General features: G+C 41.4%; 1 protein-coding gene across 1 annotated transcript in view; it reads left to right on the top strand.

Moving 5' to 3' along the window:
* Positions 1-21,888, top strand: part of LAMA4 (laminin subunit alpha 4) — a 155,467-nt gene that overhangs the window by 10,333 nt on the left and 123,246 nt on the right. The window contains exon 2 of the mRNA XM_068231320.1: positions 16,722-16,823. Within this exon, the coding sequence (XP_068087421.1) occupies positions 16,722-16,823 (102 nt within the window). The remainder of the gene's footprint in view (positions 1-16,721; positions 16,824-21,888) is intronic.

Genomic DNA, 21,888 nt, shown 5'->3' with positions numbered 1-21,888 from the left:
TTCCTCTGCACTCCCCAGCGCCATCTGTCGACAGGAATTTCCCTCTACGGGTGCGTAGCACCTTTTGCTGGGTGCTTGCAATTATACGCTTGTGGAGGATTTCCGCTGTATCAGCGCACGCGTTGTGCGCTGCATACGGAGAAAGTTCCACAATCTTTACAGTATGAACAGCCAAGCATTGTGGGAAACACATAGTACTTATAGTACACGCCTCCAATGAATGTGGCCAGGAAATTTGCATGACAACGCATGCAAATTCCTCAGCAAGCACAAGCTGCAAAACTGACAGAAGCTCTTCTTTCCAGAGTCCTGCAGCATGCAAACCTACACAATGGTCAAAAAGCTGTCTGCCTGCACAGGCAGCTGAGCAAATCATCACAGGAACTCTACAGTAACGGCAGAGGAGCAAGTCTTCATCCAGACAATACACAAGCCTTCCTTTTGTGTAGTTCCTCTTGCAACAAAATTTCCAGAAATGAAAAAAAATGAATGAAGTTCAATATGTGGACAGTAATGTAACAGAAACTGCCTGTATGGAATCCTCCTGAAAATGGCGCCTGCGAATAATGGCACACGGTGTTGCCGCTAATCCGTTTGTCACTTATCGCCTGGTTCACTGGCCAGGAGACATTTATGCACACAGCCATGGCTGACAGGCTTCGGATAGTGTGTGGCACTGGACAGTATCCCCCATGGATCAGGGTGAGTATTCCATCTCCAGATAAAGAGGCAAGAAGGTGGCTGAGGGATCAACTCCAGAGTCAGAATGACAATTGCAGAAGAATACCTTTCGCCAATGTATTCCTTCAGGGTCTTCCATACTTCCTCAGGAATGTAATTTCCCTTATACAATGTAGCGCTGGACAGTGGACACATTCCTTACCCTGCCAGCCATGGTTGTGTACATAAATGTCTCCAGTCGATAAAAAAGTTAAGCGGTTTTGGGGGGCTGATCTAACTAGTTTATCACTGTTTGCATCCTGGTGCATCTTCTTCTTTTTCATTTCGGGAGATTTATGTATTTAACTAGAGGTGAGAAGATTAAACTTTTCTTGTTGACCAAAGGCATACAAACTCGTAAATAATGATCATTTTAGGAATAAAACGGCTTAGACCTTTAACTTTCAGGTATTAATCCTAGCCAGGACAGCATCTGCATAGAGTCTGTAGGTTCTACATCTGTTTGCTTGAGACTCCTCTGGATGTTCTGGTTTCCTACCACCACCTGGAAACATATTGGCTGGTTAGCTAAAGCTGTAAGGTGATTAGATTGTAAGCATTGGTGATTGAGAATTAGTGTAGGGAATTATTCAATGTACTCCGCAAAACACACCTGAAAATAAGTCAGAGGTATACAACTGCATACTATTACTACTACTACTACTACTACTACTACTACTACTACTAATAATAATAATAATAATAATAATAATAATAATAATAATAATAATAATAATATTAATAATAATATCTTCTTTTTCCTGTCAATAACCAGATACCTAATGAAGGTGAAGGATAATCCTATGCTTACAGACAGTACTGGATGTTTTATGCTTTAGCATGCTTGTTTTCTGATGCATAACATAAACATATGACTATAGTAGGGATTCGATTGTGAGCCCCTCTGAGGGACAGTTAGGGCCCTTTTCCACTATGATTCCAATCGCGATCGCAATCGCGTTTCAATTTCCACCATGCGATTGCGATTGCGATTGAGCTACTATACTCATTATAGTCCAGCTCAATCGCATACAAAACGCGGCAGGACGACGATTGCGCTTTGACCAAAATTGCATCGCAATCGGATCGCACTAATGGAAATTGCTGCTGCAGTTTCCATTAGTTTAATGTACCTTGCGATTTGCGATCAGAAGCAAATCGCAAATCGCAGGCTAGTGGAAAAAGGCTCTTAGTGACAAGACAATTTACTCTGTACAGCGCTGCGTGATAAATCGCCGCTACACAAATATACTTAAATAAATTAAAATAGACATAACATGCATTTTCTTATGCATTAAAATGCATCAGAACCGTCTTCTGCCTTAAATACATTAGATACACAAACAAACAGACGTTCCAGAAAAAGCAGCATGGTATCAGTTTTTTAAATACAAACCCAAAAATACATTAGATGTGTATGAGCCTATTGATTAAAATGGACTGCTATTGAAAAAAAAAAAAGCACATATTCGGGCCTAAAGGTTTCTTTAACCTTCCTAGTGGTAACTCCGAGTCAGGCTCAGGGTGAAAAAGAGTAATCCCGAGCCTGACTCGGGGTAGCTGCTGGGAGGTATAGGGAGACAGTGGCAGTATGGTGGCATTTCAACTCACCTCCCCCGGGATCCAGACGCTGGCCATCATTCTTCTTTTGATCCTCGACGTCTCTTGATCCCTCAGGTGAGATCGTCGTTTCTCGTCATGACAACAGATGGCAATCTCACTATAAGTTTACAGTGCCACCCAGAGGATGGAGGGAGAATTGCAGCTCTGAATCCCAGAGAGGTGAGTAAGTGCAGGCAGGCCCGGATTTACATCACAGGAGCCTATAGGCACAGATGTCTTGGTACCCTAGACTTCGCCCTCCATTAACCTACAAACCTCGTCAAACTGCACACCAAGTGTGCTGGCTGGCCCAGTTGTCACTTCTCCCTTACTACCCTTGTCCATCATAGGTAGCTACTGGTGCCCCTTAGCATTAGGTAGGCAGAGGTACCCTCAGTATTAATTTGACCCCAACTGAAGGTAAATCACATCAGTGGAATGCCTGAAAGCCAGGTGAGTGCCCTCTTATTTACACCAGCTCGGGACTCTGCATAGGGGAGAAGAGAGGGAGGCACTCAAGGAGCAGAGTGAGCCGCCTTTCTATTATCAGACGCCTGTAGGCACGTGCCTACAGTGCCTTATGGTAAATTTGGCCCTGAGTGCAGGAGCTGTTGCAGATCTCTCTTCTGTGTGATTATTTTTCCTGGTTTTAGGGTCTAAAAGCATGTGAAAAAATAACACCACTTTTAGACCCTCAAATCCAGAAATAGTCGTACCGCCAGGGAGGTTAAAAGATACCCAAGGTGACAAGTGACATGATAAGATAGACAAGTTTATGTACAGTGCCAAACACACAAATAACTAGGCTGTGTTCTGTTTTTTCATTCTCTGCCAGAAAGAGTTAAACATTAGGCATGCAAGTGTATGGGTCAGGGGAGGGTGGGGACTGGGTCGGTCTATAGTGTAACCTTAACTGATAAGGAATTACAACCATAAAACACTTTCCTAGAAGAAAATGGCTTCTGAGAACAGGAAGGAGATAAAAAGGGACAATTGTACATAGATTGTAGCTCTGGCATACTTCAATTAATGTGCCATTGAGCAGAGACAATGAAACATTAAAAACTTAGTAGACTTAAATATAAAATATAAAACGTAGATTTAAATATAAAATAAAAATGTGAGACTTTTCTAAATTTACAAAACCTTACATGGCTGTGGTTATTCTATGCAGAAAAAAACTCAAATTCATGTCAAAAAATGAAACAAGAAAGGCATACACTATTTAAAGCTACCGGCCTCAAGCAAATGTAATGTGTTTGGGTATGTGATTTCAGACAGAAAGGATAATGGTGCCTGTGTTTTTACTATTTACACCATAAACTGGACTAGCAGAAAGAAATAGCCTGTAACCGTTTTAGCAACAGGCACAGAGTATGCTGCAACTCACAAGCAAGGCAAGGGGCGGCATGATTAAGTCAATTATTGGCAGACGAGTCAACAGGAGACAGAACCTGTACTATTTTTTGAAGATAATTAGGAGTGTCTTTTGCTTGGGCAGACAGAATAGTTAACCTAAAAACAAACTGATGTACATTTTCTTGATATTTCCATATTTAGCTGTTGATTTTATTTTCTGTTGCTGCATACAATTTACTTTCAATTTGCAAGCAAGCCAAAACTATTTGCATCTTATTGGCCATCCCTAACTTTCAGCAATACGAAACCATGAGTTGTGCGCACTAAATTGCATTGAAGGGCCACTCCAGCAAAAAAAGTAAGCAGTTAAAATCTGGCAGAACCGACAGGTTTTGGACCAGTTTATGTCCTCATGAGTGATTCTCTGGGATTTTCTTGTTTTCAAAAACAGCAGTTTAACTGCCAAGATGGTAGGAAACCAGCCAGCCTAGTACTCACTTGCACACTATTTTGAAAGTTAGACTTAGCAATGACTGTTCAGGAAATGTTTTTGAAAACAAAGAAAACCGTGAGAATTCTTAATGAGGAGATGGACTTGTTGGCTCTATCAGTTTATAACTGCTTACTTTTTTCACTGGAGTCGACCACTAAGCAACATTATGTGAGTGAAGTCAGTAGAGAGTAATGCATTGCATGAAATGTATTGCATTTTGCTTTACTCATTGTGCGGTAAGACTTTAGCACACGTAACCCTAGTTTAGTGCATACACACCCATGTTTCACTGCTCTTTTATTTAAAGTTTACCAGAACTGAAGCTTGGTGCAAATTGAGATACTTACCTAAAGAGATGGAAGCCTCAGGATCCTATTGAGGCTTCCCTCTATGCTCTGTTGTCCCCCATCACTGAGAGCGCACCCCCCAACCCCCAGAAGATTAGCAACAATGCCTTATCGGGGCCGCGCAGTTCCTCTTCTTGCGCGTGGCCGTGCAGTAGCAGCGTAAACCCGCCCACACATGTGCAGTAAGCCGGAGCCGAAGGCATGGGGACACTTGAAGAACAGAGAAGAAAACACGGAAAGGGAGCCGAGGGACACAGGAAAGGCATGGGACACAGAAACGGCCTGGGGAAACAGGAAGGACAGAGGTAGACACGGGGGGGGGGGGGGCACAGGAAGGACAGAGGCGGATACAGGAAGGACAGAGGGGGACCCAGGAAGGAAAAAAGAGGAAACAGGGACACATATAAGGACCGAGGTGAACACTAGAAGGACAGAGGGGGACACAGGAGGACACAAGGGAACAGAGGTGGACACAGGGGAACAAAGAAAGGACAGAGGGGGCACTGGAAGGACAGAGGGGCACACAGGAGGGCACAAGGTGACACAACGGGAAACAGAAAGGACAGAGGAAGAAGGGGACATAGGACGACACAAGGGGACAGGTGGATATAGAGGGAGTGAGGGGGACAGAGGAGGACACAGGAGGACACCTGGGGACACAAAAGATACAAGGGGGACATGATAATTGGGGGGATTGGGGGGAGAAGATCCACAAGACGCCCCTGCACCATGGACACACCTGGATTAGAATATTATTTTCCTGGTTTTAATCCTCTAAACTTAGTTGCGTCTTATGTTCTGGAGCATCTTATGGTCAAAAAAAGACGCCCATCTTCTGCTCCTCACTTAGGCAGAACTGAAAAGCCTTAGGCACTGAAAAGCAAGGCTCCGTGCCTGGCAGCCGAAGTTCCGCCCACCAACTTCTGGGTCTCGCAATGCAGAGGAATAACACACCTGAAACAAGCATGTTGCCAATCTTTTCAGGTTTTTGTCAGAAATATCTGATCTACATGCTTGTTCAGGGCCTATGGCTAAAAGTATAAGAGGCATATTTTATTATTTAAAAAGAAAAAAAATATGGGATCCTCCATATCGCTGTCATTTCAGTTATGCTTTAACGTGAGGGGAATATGGAGGGTCCCATTGCTGACTTCACTTTCAAAATTATACTTAGCTGACTGTTCATCCTCTACTAGACTTTGACCGTGAAGGCATGCTGCCAGGTGCTTTGGCTTGGCTGGTTGCCTACCTGTTGAAAGTGAGTGAATCAAACCACTAAAGCCAAAAGCAGTGGATGGGGTGCCTGGGCATCTTGGAAAGAAGAGACAAAACAAAAATCAGGCACCCAAATGGTGTAGTATGTCAGTAACACTGAAACAATATGATAATAAAAGGGCTACTCACAAAGGTGGGTTGCTAGGGGAAACTGACCACAAGAAGTAGGTGGAGACAAGTAGGTGGAGACAAGTGGTCTCCACTTAGGGTGTCCCAGACTGGGACTGGTAAAAGTCATTTCTTCTTTAAAGGACAATAATGGCTTTAATCGTGGGCTGTTTTTGTATCTAAGCACAATGTGGGTAAAGAACCACCTAAGGGTTTATAAAACTGAGTTAAAAACAACAGTAAAAATGATAAATTAGGTAGCTTACCTCAATAAGGACATTTTCACAGGAAAAAAGAACATTTTATTGTTGTACAGGCAACGCGTTTCATGGGTCTAAGCCTGCTTCTTCAGGCTTCCTCCCTACATAGAGGAGTCTGTGGCTTAAATATGAAAATTGTTGGTCCCATGGATAGAAAATGAGGCACAGCATTGAAAACTTCTCAGCGATTTTCATTCTTCCTCACGCTACAAAAATAGAAGGTTTTTTTTTTGTTGTCTCTGTCACTTTTGGAAAGACATCCTAACTTCCTGTCTAGACAGGAAGTGAGGGAAGGTTCCTCTGATGGGTACAAAGAACAGCAACAGCCATTAGCTAATAGCTGGTGGTCGTCCTGTCTCACTGGAAGTAATTCAACACTTTCTCTCCATTTTACAATATTTTTCGTCATACTGAACATTATCTAGCGTTTACCTTTAGCAGAGGAAGGCCTTTTTGCAAGTCTAGCAAACCATATCATGAAAAAATAATAATTCAAACAAGGTTTATGTGCAATGCACCAAACTATGTACACTGCAAAGTAGGATATATTTCACACAATGTGCACTGAAAAAACATGAATCTGAGCTAGGAAGAATATTTGACATAAAGAAAAAAAAATTCAAGTTAGTTTTTTTTTTTTTTCTGGGTTTTAAGTAAAGGTTAAAGATACAGGTATAGTTTGTTGTATATGTGTTGCAATGCTGTTAAACTCCCTAATATCACTTTTCAATATGTTTACAATGATTGTTAAGCAGGTTCATAAACCACTACGATTTTTTGTGGTAATAGTAACTATTTTTTACTATATATAGTTTGTTTGTCAGAAGGTTCTCACTTACCATGTGCTGTCTAGGCTAATGCAAGGGTTGTAAGGGCAAGCATGTTTTATTTCCTATGCTGTGTAACTGAGCCTTGGAGATTAGTCATACTATTTGCTTTGGTGGAAATGAGACAGTTAAATTTAGGGGGGAATCCAAGCCGCACATGTTTTTCATTCCAGTGTTTCAGATTCTCACGGTGTTATTAATGAAAATCAGCTGCCAGAAAATGGGTAGTCAACATGCACCAAATTATGGGCTTTATGTGAGCTCTAAGGGGTTGTAGTCATACCCAATTTTAAACAATATTTGTGGACATAACCTTCCCACTTGTGTCACCATACTACGGAAGCAGTGTTATGATGTGACCACAGAGATGATTAAAGACACTGTCGTGGATTGTTCATTCAAAATTATGATAATGCTAAGCTGTCAGACTTTTAGTGTGACATTATACGTTACCTTTGTTATATGTGGCCAAGATTTTTTTTTCAAATAATGTATCACTGAAAATGGTAGGAAATATTAATACACAACCAGTAACCTAATATAAGGATAAACAGTATGTCAAATTATAAATAAATACTTTCATCAGGAAGTGATATCATTATCAGTCATTGGATACCTACTGTAAGCATTTCACTCACAGTGTTCTGGGCACCAATTTAGTAAAGCACTCATGCACTTATAGAGTTTTCTCTGCATCTTCTATGGTTATCTTCTCAGTCACACCACTTTCAAAATCACTGTCTGAAAAAAGTGGCAATTATTCAAAGAGGCCACTTTTATTCAGGGTACTGAAATGCTAAATTATTTTTTTCTGTTCAGTTAGGGGTAAGAAGAACAAGGTACTTGCCCCTTAACAAATACAATAATGCCATAGTAGAAACAAAAACTTTACCCAAAGCCCTAATACAACATGTTTCATGGGGTCTCCCCCACTTCCTCCGGTAAAAGTGGCACTAGGTGGATGAAAGCAGCATGTGAGCACCTCTTTTTGCTAAAAATGTATACATGAAAGCATACTGCCAACTTGCCAAGTTGAAAACCAGATTCTACAAAGAGAGTCTAAAATGGGCTGTATTGATTGTTGCAGTTCTTTTGGGTTTCCAGGACAATATTCTGACTGTAAAGATCCAGATTGTATAAGGTGGCTACACACCAGAGATGAGCAAGCATAGTTTTGTAAGAAGCTAAACTGTATCCACACGTGTCTGAGTAGGGTTAATTTGCCTAGAAATCCACCTCTTGCCACAGCATTCCATGCTGCATTCTATCCTCCCAACACTTCCTGCTTCACAGCTGAATCTTCCCCGTGAAGCAGGAAGTGTCAGAATGATAAAGTGTAGAGTGGAGCACCCATTATATTTTCTGTAAAAATTACTAATTAATGCTAATTCAGCATCAAGGGCAGTTAAAAATGAGGTCTGGACTAGAGCTTTAAGGATCATTCTAAATATTAAGCCTATTGTATTTTTTAAGTTAAGCACTGTTAAGTAACACTCTCATGCTATTATGAAATTATGAAATCTGGATTGTTTTCATGTGACAGCCTGATGATGGACCTGTTCTGTATAGTCCAAGTTTGACAGCAATCCTGTTGGTGAAAGCTACAAGATGTTGATCCGCACATAGAGAAAAGCACTAGAAGCACTTGGGAGGAAAAGAGCGATATCTGTGGGAATTGCATAAGACATGATCCGTCTGGAATTCATGCAACCTTTCTCATTCCATTCATCATAATACATTAGAGTCCAACATATAAAAACATAGAGAATAGTTGTATCCTACAGGAGTTTTTACTTTAGATGTTATCTGTATTGAAACAAATCTATTGTGCAACAAAACTGTTTATTATGAGTAACATAAGCAAATGCATTACCCATGAATCAAGTCAGCACTCTCATAAAACTACTCTTTTCAAATAGCAATCAACCACTGCGCTTCAAATGGGAAGTTTATAGTACTCAGGGGATCGCAGCAATGAAAGGGTCACTCCACCCCGGACAGATTATAGCAATAGACCACTGTGCCTCACATCTCTACAGACAACCCTGCAAAACACAATTCACAATCCGCAAATAGCGCCAAATATTGTTGGAGAAATTCCACAAATAGCACCCAGTGCTGCACTCCTGGGGGTAGTGCCACCACCACAGGAAGGTTAAGAAACACAGGTCCCCCCTTGTGCAGCCACTCATCAAAAGCGCATCTTGTTTCAATGCGTATCAGATAAGTCAGCCAAGGATATCCATTCAAGCATTGCAGGTTAAAAAGTTTTAATGTAAAAGCCAGGGACGGTGTAACAGGCATATACTCTGGCCGCGGAACACAGAGCAGCACGTCGCCTTCAATCCACGTGGCTTCCACGTCTGACGTCAGTGCGCGCCTCCGACTCCGCCCTACGTGTTTCATCACGCTGGGACTCATTCAGGGGCCGCTGAAGTACTACTACTTAATTCCAATATTAAAATATTGGTAATCTTTACCGATATTTTGCTGTGTCTTAACCTAGCCTTACTCTCACACTGAACTCTCCCTCTACTGATGCCTAACCCAAGGACCTCCCTCTATCGATGCCTAACCCTAAGACCTCCCTCTTCTAATGCCTAACTCTAAAGGTGCGCATACACTTACACGATTTCCTGCCGATAGACAGCAGATTCGATCACTGTGATCGAATCTGCTGTGAAATCGATGTGCAAACACTGACCAATCGACTGATTTCCATCCGAAATCGATTGATGCCGTCGATCTGTGTGCGTGAAAAACTTTGCTGGATTGTCAGCGGGTCGGGAGTGCGTCAATAGCGGCGTTTGAATGTCCAACAACCGACGCTAGCGGCAATACATTACCTGTCCCTTCTCCGCGCTGGGCTTCGACTGGCTTCACTTACTTCCTGTTGGGGGAAGTTGAAACAGTAGAGCGCCCTCTACTGTTTAAACTTCCCCCGACAGGAAGTAAAGTGAAGCTGATGCCCAGAGCGGAGAAGAGACAGCGGAGACCGGGGGACGCGCGCCGGCCGGATCAGGTATTGCACGCAGGGGGCGGCGGCAGCAGCAGCTCCACAGATTGTGAATCGAATTCATAGTGAAATCGATTCAAAATCTGTTTGCAGTGTAAGCAGCCAATAGATCCCTCTTTGATCAGATTCGATCACAGAGGGATCTATCTGCTGGTCGATCTGGTGGCCATCGACCAGTGTATGGCTGCCTTAAGACCTCCCTCTACAGATGCCTTATCCTAAGACTTCCCTCTACCAATGCCGAACACTTAACCCCTCCCCTACCTAACCTACCTCCGACGCAAAGCCGCAATTTCCAACAAAGAAAGTACACTTTGCCGCCTAAAGGTGCACAATAGAATCGCTGGTGTCAAGGCATGATTCTATCAGACCAAAATGTACCTTCTTTGCCGCAAAACGTGCTCCTATTATAAAATCTGCAACTTGCAAAGACACCTGATAGCGGGCACCGTCGTGCCCCCAAATTTCCCTTCTTTACTGCAAATCGTAGTTTCTATAATAGGTGCCAATGGTGGCACCCTTTCTTTTGGTAAGGGCTCCTGCACCCTTTTTTGGTGGCGTCCATATCTTCCTAATTTCAGGCCTGGTGTTACTTAAAAGGTTTTAGCTAATTATGAATATGTCCATTAGTATCCTAAACCCTGGTGGTCACTATAAAGTGTCCAAACAGCACACAATGTTGCAAAAGTGACAACTATAAGAAACCAATCCAACTAAGTCATCCAACTAAGTCAGAGAGGGGACAGTCCTACTTTCACCCCATAGCATTAAAGCTGTTGCCCTACTAGGTAACCTGAGCCTGGTGAATATGAAGAATACAGTCATTAGTCCCAGATAGTTGTGATTGACTACAAGATAAAGGCTTACCCCATCCTTGTTGTGTCTATCTTCCTCCAGCATTCTGAAAGGAAATTGATCTCTTCTCTCAGCTGGTAAGAAATGTCTCCTTGCGTTGTAGTAAAGCTGTGCATGGACATCAGAAAATAGTTGGAAGTCGGAATCCAACTTTTTTTCAGAAAATAGTTGGAAGTTGCAATCCAACTTTTGTTTTACTTAGCACGTGACGTCAATTTTATTGATATCAAAAGTACAAGAGTACAAAAAATACAGAGAAAGCCATACTATATAGCCATCAGTTTACAATGTTGTTTTTCAATTGAGTAGCAACAGCAGCTCAAGGATCAGATCAGTGTAATTTAAATAACTGCAAATAAGTAAACATAACATAACTGGTGGGGAGATAACAAATACCCCTGGCCCCGCCAGGCCGTCGGCCCCTCTATATAGAGTAACCAAAATGCAACTAGACTGTGGTATTAATTCTATGGGCAAAAGGGGACTGCAACTGCAAGATGAACTTAAAGTGGACCCAAATTAAAAATACAAGATTTCAGAAATAAAATCTATTTTCTAAATTATGATAATAAATAGCAGCCTTTTTTCAGTTGCATGATGACAAATATAAAATATTTTACATTTATTGGAGGAACCCCTCCCTTCCTTTCAAATTGACGGGAAAAATCTGGCAAACTGGTGGAGTAGGTGGTGTCCAGCAATGGAGGAATTGCTAATGGCTGCCCCCAGTATAACCCTAGGTATTAAAACAGAAGGGTGAAAAGCATGCACTGAAATGCTCATAGGTTTGAAGGAGTGTTTATTTATCTTTGTATGTGTTAGAGTGGTGCAACTAAATATTTTTAATAAAAAAAATGTTTGGTTTGGGTCCGCTTTAAGAATGTGGTGATTGCAGCCAATGATTGATTAAGATGAAATGGGGTCCTAAGAAAGTAATCTGGTAGGTAATCTGAGGTAGGCGACTGGACAGAGAAGGTGGCAGTAAGGTCCCCTGACATCCACTAGGCCCCAGGCACCTGCTTGGTTTGCCTTGGGGATGATCCTGCCACACATCCAATATTGTCATATATTTATTTATGACAGTATTTTCCAACTGAAAAGAATGCTGCAAATGTCAGGGGATACCTATACACATTCTAGATCATCCAAAATAATCAGGCAAGCAATGAAAAACATGTGTATTTATGTAGCCCATTCAGGTTCCGTGGTTTTCACGAGAGAAATGTTCACCTCCCATTCATTAGCCTATAACTTTATCACTACTTATCACAATGAACTGATCTATATCTTGTTTTTTCCGCCACCAATTCGGCTTTCTTTGGGGAGTACATTTTGCTAAGAGTCACTTTACTGTAAACGCATTTTAACAGGAAGAATAAGAAAAAATGGAAAAATTCATTATTTCTCAGTTTTCAGCCATTATAGTTTTAAAATAATACATGCCTCCATAATTAAAACTCACGTATTGTATTTGCCCATATGTCCCGGTTATTACACCGTTAAAATTATGTCCCTATCACAATGTATGGCGACAATATTTTATTTGGAAATAAAGGTGCATTTTTTCCATTTTGCATCTATCACTATTAACAAGTTTAAAATAAAAAAAATATAGAAATATTTCATCTTTACATTGATATTTAAAAAGTTTAGACCCTTAGGTAAATATTTACATGTTTTTGTTTTTTTTATTGTAATGTTTTTTGTTTTTTTTAATAGTAAACATTTTATTTGGGTAGTTTTGGGAGGGTGGGGGGTAAACAATAGATTTATAATGTAAATGTGTGTTCATTTTAATTTATTTTTATTTTCAGTTGTAGTATTACTTTTTGGCCACAAGATGGCTGCCATGAGTTTGTTTACATGACGTCACTCTAAGCGTAACACACGCTTAGAGTGGCGCATCGGGGAGGGAACGGCCAGAAAAGGCGCAGCTTCCGAGAGAAGCTGTCGCTTTTTCAGCGGGGGAGAGGAATCAGTGATCGGGCACCATATCCCGATACATTGATTCCCTGGCTACCGAATCCACGGCCGGGAGTGCGCGTGCACGCGCGCGCTCGGCCGTGGGGGCGCGCGGTAGCGCACATGGTTCCTGGACGTAGTTTCTACGTCCAGGAACCAAAATAGGTTAAAACTTTGCCTGGTAGTTCATACCTAATGCCAGTCTAGTGACATGCTATTCTGCATTCATAGTTCAAACCGTAATTATTTATGAAATATTTTTTCTAGTCTCCTCTCAACTTTCTAAGAATGTTAATAAAGCATTTACTTTTCTGAATATTTATATCCAGCTTTCATTTGACTTGACACATGGCTGATTCACACTACAAGAGCTTTTTAAATGCTAAAGATTTTAAAAGCTCTTGCTAATGCAATGCTATGGGGTATTTTTACAAAATCACATTGCTCCATTGTGAACACACACATAGGATAACAGTAGCAAGAGCTTTTAAAATCACAAAGTGCTTAGAAAAGCTCTTGTAGTGTAAATTATCCCTTATACAATAATACTATAATAGCACAGCAAGCATTTGCATAATTTACTATATTTCTACTAAATAGCATGCTACTATGATCTTGATTTTCAGTGTAGTTCACCTGTGCTCTTCATTCTGGGTTATTGACCTGACTTTAGACCTGACCATAAATTCATTTTAATGATATAGGCCTACAAAAATGTTGCTCAGCTTACTTGCCCTGACCTCCTATGTACAGTTTATACTTCTGTACAGAGGGTGTACTGACCGCTGAACAAGAGAGCCTGGGTTTAACAAGAGAGCTTGGGTTTATGATTTCATTATAATTGTTTCCCAGAGTGCCAGAGTTACCTGTGTGTGCACATCCTCCTAAACAAACTCACTACAGTCAGCAATACATCGTTGTGGCTGAAGTTTGAAGAAATCCTTCTAAGACAGTCAGAACATAGCGACCATAGCAGCAGCTATGGGGCCAGTAGCCAAGGAGGGACCGGTGTGAGTGGCCAGCAAGGATAAAGGGGCTCATGGCAGGCCTCATGGAGACCTGTGGTAAGCCCCAAGGTGCAAGAGAAGTGTAGGAGAAAAGTTACCTCTCCAGGCTCCACTAGTGATCTACCACCTCCAGGTGTCTTCATCTCGATGACTACCTGCCATCGGGTTATATGACAAGAGAGCATTCTAATCATAGAGACAGGGACATCTGAAGAAGGTATCTCATTAGTGGAGCCCATAAAGGCGTATGCTACTGCATGGGGGAAGGGGTCACATCTGGCTACCAATACTGGGGGGTCCTTCTGGCTACCTATAGTGGGGGGGGCTACTTATGGCTACTTTGACTGGGAGGTCTTTCTGGAGGGACTACTTCTGGATACCTATACTGGGGTGCACCTCTGGCTATTTATACTGATGAGGATATTTCTGGCTACCTATACTGGAAGATGTTACCTATACTCGGAGCACTTCTGGCTACCTATACACTGGGGGGCTAGCTGAAGATATCTAGTATTGTGGGGTTACCTCTGGCTAGCGATACTGGAGGGCTACTTAATACTGGGGGGGCACCTCTGGCTAACTAAAACTGGTGTGTAGGGAGAGGGGGCACAAAGGTATTTTATAATTTTCTGGGGTAACCCAACCAAACTTTTCCTTTTCTACATATGCCCCTGACTACAGGAGTGTTTATTTTTAACAATCAGTGCAACAGTTTGCCACAGATCATCAGTTTATAAAATAAATGGCATGCTGCCTCAGAGTGTGGTCACAATGCGAAACATTTTTCACAAAGCACTACTATGAAGCAACTGATCAATTAAAACGCATCAGTTTTTCAGCATACAGTGTGAAAAAGGCCTTATACCTGTGAATCACTGCTACCCACACACTCACTTACAAACGTGGGGGTAAATATATATACACACACATATATTGATGTGATTTGTACACTCATGTGACTTTGTTATTTTTGGTGGAGCATGATTTCAATTAAACACTTATTTTTACAACTGAACAGCTAAGAGAACGGCTCCACAGATAAAGCTCTCAGCAGCACATTCCACACCATCACTGTAGCAGTCAAAAGACTTCCAAGCTAAATGTTTCTTTTTCCGTATAAGGGCAAATGGCTTCCATTTATTTATAACAGTCACACACACACACAGCCTTTGTAGTTAGGTCAACACATTGATACGTGGCTGAATTTCAGCAAGATAACATTTCATTACATACCATTTAAAGTTTAAAGACTTGGAACCAAGTGTGTGAAATTTTAAGTGCTCAGAGCAGCCTTCATTTCGTCATATGATTGGTGTTAGTTTAATTGTTAGCACAGAGGAGTAAAGCCAGGTACATACAGTATTTACAAATTTGTCATCAGAATTAATCTTTACAGATTGTTTATCATAGAGTATGTCTATCATACATTGATACATGCATTCTTTCTGTTCTGTTCTGTTCGATGGAGAGGGGAGGTGTGGATGAGGAACTGATACCTTGCTGCTGAAAGTTCCTTTAAAGTTCCTGCAGGAACTATGCACATTGGGTGAGGAGAATAAGCCTAGTAGATCAATGAAGAGCAGGCCGACTCCACCAAGGGACACCTGTGCACATTTAAGATGTCCAGCCAAAACAGGCTGAAAGATGTTTGTACGTAACGGAAAATAGTTAGCACAAACTGTACTTTGAACCAAGTCTACCAAGTCTACAGAAGCTAATGAAAAAGGGATAGGTCATCACACACAACACATCAGAAAGTATTGCAGGAGCAAAAAGGAAGGTCACCACTTCAGAGTTCATTAGAGACAGACATGTTCTCTTAGCGTGATATTTTGTCACATTTATAGATAAGCACTGTTTTCATGCAGTGCTGTAGTGTTTATCACAATCTAAAGCTAGGTATTAAGATTAAGTGAAACTGGGCCAAAGCAGCCTTTTCGGGGTGTCTCAGCTAAACATCTAAAATAAGTATTGGTTTTTCCTACTTAAAGATCCAAGTTGCCAGCAATGGTCTAAGAGAGTTCCCCTACTTATAGGGTCAGCACCACCACTAAGGCTAAAGGGTATTCTGTATTACTCATTATCCATGAGTACGGCCATATAAAAAGAAACTATTTATGCAGCCAATCCCTCTCCACTAGAGTGTTCTGTATTCAGCATTTAGGAGTGAGGTTGCATAGCTCAGAGTGGCTTGGAAGAAACTGCATTCACTCCCAACAGAATTCTTAAAGCGTACCTGAGATGGGGCCTTAAAAATAAAATATACATACCTGGGGCTTCCTCCAGCCCCTTCAGCCTGATTGTTACCTCGTTGTCTTCAGTCGCCCCCTGGTTCGCCCACAACTGGCCCCAGTATGTAATGCAGTCGAGGCCAGTTGGTGCAGGCGCAGTCTCTCTCTGAGTTGCGACAACTCGGAGGGGAAATAGTATTTAACGCCGCCTTGGAGTTTTGCAGCAGCGGGGAGAGCCGTCATTCGGCTCGCCTCGCGCCGAACTGCCCGGTGCCGAAATGAAGTGCACTCGCCGCGCCGCACATGCAGCTTTGGCCCCAGGCAGGTCGAAATTCCGGGGCCAATTGCTAAAGAGCTAGGAGGCGGAGGAGGACAACGAGGGAGGGATCAGGCTGGAGCAGGCTGGAGAAAGCCCCAGGTACATATATTTTCTTTTTAAAGCCCCATCTAAGGTTCTCTTTAAGACCTTGCTAAGGCTGATTTAATAAGATTCTAACAAACAAACATTATGGCAAATTGGGTGGTAATTCAGTTGTTGTTTTGAGTAGGGGAAATATTTTCTGAATTGCATAAGCAGCAGTTCTCTGAATAATACTTTTGCTTCTGGAACTTCTTTAGGATATGTAAGTAATCTCTTGTGCTTTTTTCTTGTTGTACAGAGATGTCAGCCAGAATTTTACTACTCGGTTTCAGGGGAGTGTCTGCCTTGTTCATGCAATGGAAATGCGCACAAATGCTTGGATGGTTCTGGCTCCTGTGTGGTAAGATGATCTTTCATGAACTAATTAACTTGATTTTTTGCTGAGGCAGAATAAGCATCTGTGTTTATGTACGACATCTATGAATACCATAGAAAAATGTTGGCATTTTGCAATCTGGGTTTCCACATGCACTGTACAATTAGAGTGCATATGGTAACCAGATGTCCAATAATGTGTAATCTACCCTGAATCTCATGCACATTTTCACTAGTTGTGCTGCTTTCTGCTAAAACTAGAGTTATAATTCATGGGCTTTTCCTAATTCATTACACTTTTCTCTTGGATTGTCTAATTATATTATTCCTTTGTAATTCATAATAAAACTCTATAGTTGCCTATCCAGAAAAAAATACAAATAATGAGACAAAGCTGCATCTACAAGGTGTTTGGACCTAGTACAAAATACCATGGTTTTGTGTTATGTAAAAAAATGCCTCTGACTTGCTTTTATATACTGCCACACCTATTATTCCACTTTCACCCTATAGTTTCATCCTCAACAGTCCCTTTCATGTGTCATCAACGTTGGCATGGTGACAGGAAATTTAAGCACCCATGTTAATATTGGCAATTAAGGGAAATTTGATCACTCCCCGCCTGATAATATAGCAGGCACCGGGGCTGCCCACAATGCAAACTGCTACTACAGATAGCAGGCGTGAAGCCCCAAAGGTTTCAAAATTTCTGCCCCACCAGATATTTTTTGTGTACAGTGGTGAAGGCGACACGGTTATCAGCAGGTTTGTGGCAGGGAGGCAGTTAGGTTAAGGCGTCAGTTGGCGGTAGGTTGTGGTTGGCACCAGTAAAAGGTGGGCTTGTATGAGAATAAGTCATAGAAATATACGAGCCCTGGTGCCCCAATATGTAAGATATGAATGCCTGACACGGCTTCCAGCAGGAAGACTCTGTTCCAACACAGTTACTCACACACAACAGGTTATTCTATTTATTTTGTGTGAGAATAGGGTTAGGTTTAGCAATAGTAAAATATCATTAAAGGGGCACTATGGCACAAAAATTTTAAAATGTAAAATATGTGCAAACATATACAAATAAGAAGTAAATTTTTTTCCAGAGTAACACGAGCCATCAATTACTTTTCTCCTATGTTGCTGTCACTTGCAGTAGGTAATAGAAATCTGACAAAAGTGACAGGTTTTGGATTAGTTCAAAAGCACTTAGTGAATAGCAGTTGCTCTATCCAACTGCCAAAAAACTGTGTAGCGAGCAGGGAAGCTGGCCGGCATCATTGTTTAAATCCTTTTTAGGGAATATTTTTTATAAAGAATAAAAGCCTTTCTGAGAATCCCCTGTGAAGAAATGGACTAGTCCAAAACCTGTCACTTCTGTCAGATTTCTACTACCTACTGTAAGTGACAGCAACATAGGAGAAAAGTAATCTATGGCTTATTTTACTCTGGAAAAAACATACTTTTTATTTGTTTATGTCTGCAGATTTTTTTAAATCTTACAATTTTTTCGCCATAGTGCCCCTTTAACATTCTCTGATCTTTTACAGTGGAATCACCACTGCCCAATAGCAGAATATTAGTAATTTTACCAATATTCTTCTACCGACTACTAGGGTCCAAATTTCCACAGCGCCCATTTTGCATGTACACGTCATCTTGATTCATCTTCACTTCATATGCATTGTTAATTTCACTTATGTTTTGTATAAACAAGTATGCTTTAAATGCTTACATGCACTATATTAAATCAGGGCAGTTTTTGTGGTCACTGAGAATCAAGCGTGTATACAGATGTCCCCTGAGCTCATTGAAAGGTGCAGAATGCCAGAACTTTATATGACAGCAACCCCCAAACACTTTGTTTTATTCCTCCTGCTTTCAATAGGAAGCTGCTAAATTATCCACCTCACCTTCATCCCTCCTGTTTTTCCCATAGGAACAGATGTGTCATTCTTCTATAACAGAATGAGGTGTCTGTACAACACTGAGCACCCAAACTGTCACCTGTGGGATCAAGTCCCATTCCCTTTGGATGACAATCATTGTGCATGAGTAGACACCTCTACTCTTCATCAGCTGGGTTCCTGAGGAATTCTTAGAGCTTGTCAATAACATATAAATAAGGATTATTAGCAATAACAGGTCAGTGATTCAGAAAGCGTTAGAGGCAGCAAAACAGCGAGGCAAATAGCATTTTCAAAATGGAGTCAGTAATGGCCTGTTCCATAATGAACTTCAGGTGCCTGTTTAAGTACCACTTTTTGATGGTCACACCATGAAGGAACAAAAAAACGAACACTGAACAGGTTAGTGACTCATTGGATTTCCCTTCCTGCTGCTGACCACTAGATTAGCTTTTATGTCCATCAACATTCAATTTTTCTTTTAGTCATAAAGAACTACATTTGAACATACAAGAACCCCAGAATGTCAAGTCCAGAGTTTCAGCTATTAAGCACTAGCAGTACATATTTTCAACAATTGAAACTAAACAATAAAATAGGCATTAACGGCAATGGTCAACAAAATCAATATACTCAGGTGGCATACTTCTGTGCCAACAGTTTGTCAAGACACCTATTGACCATGGAATAATTGAGTAATTACTCTCTGGAACCTGACATAGAAAGTGAGAAAGACTAGGAAGAAAAAAGAAGCAAAGAAGAGAAAAAAAAAGAAGTGTGAGACCAGCCTCACCCCGTCCCACAGAGGACGCCCATAAAGACGTCATACCCAGTACAGCTCAATCTACTATTGCGATAAAATGGAAACTAGTGGGGTTCAAAAACTTTTCCTCCCAAACAGACCAGGTCCTATAAAAAATGTGTGTGGCTATTCCTGTTCAAAAAGGAGGTTGTATACAGAGGGAGAGCCTATTTTATCGCCTATGCTTATGTCCCCAAGGTTGGTGGGATAGGCCCTAAAAATCTGCTTACAGACATAGAAGCAGAGCAATTGCTTATGGATTGTGAGGCAAGGTTCCTTGAGTCTGCCTAGCAACATCAGACCTGAGACCACTGAAAAGGAAGTGCCAAATAACGTATTAATTGGTCCAAGCCTTATAAGGGGTTTTCCTTTTCCTCTAAATCAACTGAGAAATGTGAGGTTGCAGGATAGTGTTTTAACATATTTTCTGGTAAAACTGGATGAATGTGTGTCTTTTTTGTATTTATTATTTATCCCCTTCACCACCTCAACCCAAAAGGGTTGAATTTTAGTGCAATTCCAAAGAAATGTTTGTATACAGGACTCCTTTAGTACATGTTAAAGCAAGGTCTTATTACAGTGCCGTATGATCATGTAGTGAAATAAACAGGACTGCCTTTTATGACGATATTTGAAACATGTCTCTCTTGTTTAGTATTCACACCATCATTGTCACATATGGAATAGTTAAGGCAAGTGTTTACCATGACCACATTTCCTCTCAAACTTAACCTACCGTGTATCCTCTTTGAAATAATAAATCCGGAAGGCAGAAAGATGGATATGACTAAACAAGCGAGTCATTGTTTTTGTGATGTTCCAGAGGAAAAAGCGTAGGTTAGTAAAGCTAGAAGGTCATGTCCAAAAGAGGAATGAGATTTTTAAAATGCTCTTTTATCTTGTATTAACCTCCCCGGCGTTCAATTTTCCCAGGATTTCTTTGCAAAAAGTGATAACATTTATTTTTAAAACTTTTTTTTCCCTGTAACTTGCCAAAATGTGTCAAGCAAGGGTCTAGTATACAGTGCAGGAGAGTATTGATGTGTATGCATGTTTATACTGTTCACAGCATGTTTTTATAGATGGACATTTCTGTCCATACCGCTGGGGAGGTTAAAAAAAAATCAAACTCGTATTTAAAAAAAGAAAGGAAAAAAAGTCCAACATTTTAAAAAATCTCTTTCTATCCACAGCTTAAAAATTACAAATGTTCACTGAAGGGGTGATCAGGCACTCTGTTGCTGTAGGAACCAAGTAATATTACTAGTCAGTGTGGAATTAAAGAGAACCTGCGAAGACAACAATATGGAAATGTCATTGCTAAAATAATTTTTAAGCATGAAAGCTTGGCTTTCACCGCCAACTTGTGTTAATTGCCTGTTACGGGCTTTGTTCTCAAAATGTTCCTCATGAATTGTCTCACCTTATCTATTTATCTGATGATTTAAAGCTTAAAATAACTTTTCAGCATTCAGCAATTTAAAAACTACCAAAAAGTAGGTGAAAAGTACTGCCAAGATTATTCTGAGTATTTTCTTGCTTGCACATGGCTTAAAGGGACCCTGATCAGAGGCATAAATTGAAAATCGAAACTTACCTGGTGCTTACTCCAGCCCCCCGTAGCCCACGAGGTGCCCCCAGCATCCTCTTGGTCCCTTATGTGACCCCTCTTGCGACTCCCGCAATCCAGCAACTTTAGCTGAAGCCGCGCGTGCACAAACCCTGAGCATCATCACCCTGGTAACCGTAAGCATCATACGCAAGCGTTGTTCAGTCTTTAGACCGTGCATGGGCAGGATGCTTACAGTGAACGGCGTGATGATATACCGGGCAGGGGCCAAGAATGCGTGACTTATTGGAGCCGCCAGTGGGACCACAGAAGGGACCCAGAAAATTCCAGGGGACCTTGCAGGCTTCGAGGGCTGAAGGAAGTCCCAGGTAAGTCCAGATTTTAAATGTATGCCTCTGATCAGGGTTCCTTTAACCTCTTGCGATCTGGATAGCTCTGGCCGCTTTAAGACCAGAGCCACCTGTGCCCTACTGAATTGATGTGATTGCTGTGACTGGCCCACAGCAATCACGTGCTCAGAAACCAATGAAATTGGCTCCTGCCAGATATACTGAAGGTAGTGACAGGGACAGCATCAGGCATGGCAAGAACAAGCATACTGTCAGGCTTGTCTGGTCACCTGCTATGAGTCAGGCTTTATGCCCATATGACTGACCTATAGCCCAGCCCTAACGCCTGCGGAAGCTCCTGCCTAATACAAACTACAATACCCTGCAGGCAGATGTAGCATACAAACTGGCAAACAGCAACCACCAAACACAGCAAGGAGCAATGTAAACACAGTATACTTAATAGTCACCTGAGGCCTATAGGCTGA

Source organism: Hyperolius riggenbachi, chromosome 4, assembly GCF_040937935.1.
Source record: "Hyperolius riggenbachi isolate aHypRig1 chromosome 4, aHypRig1.pri, whole genome shotgun sequence".
NCBI classification, from domain to species: Eukaryota; Metazoa; Chordata; class Amphibia; order Anura; family Hyperoliidae; genus Hyperolius; species Hyperolius riggenbachi.
The sequence above is the reverse complement of the archived record's forward strand: the minus strand, read 5'-3'. Positions and strand labels throughout refer to the sequence as shown.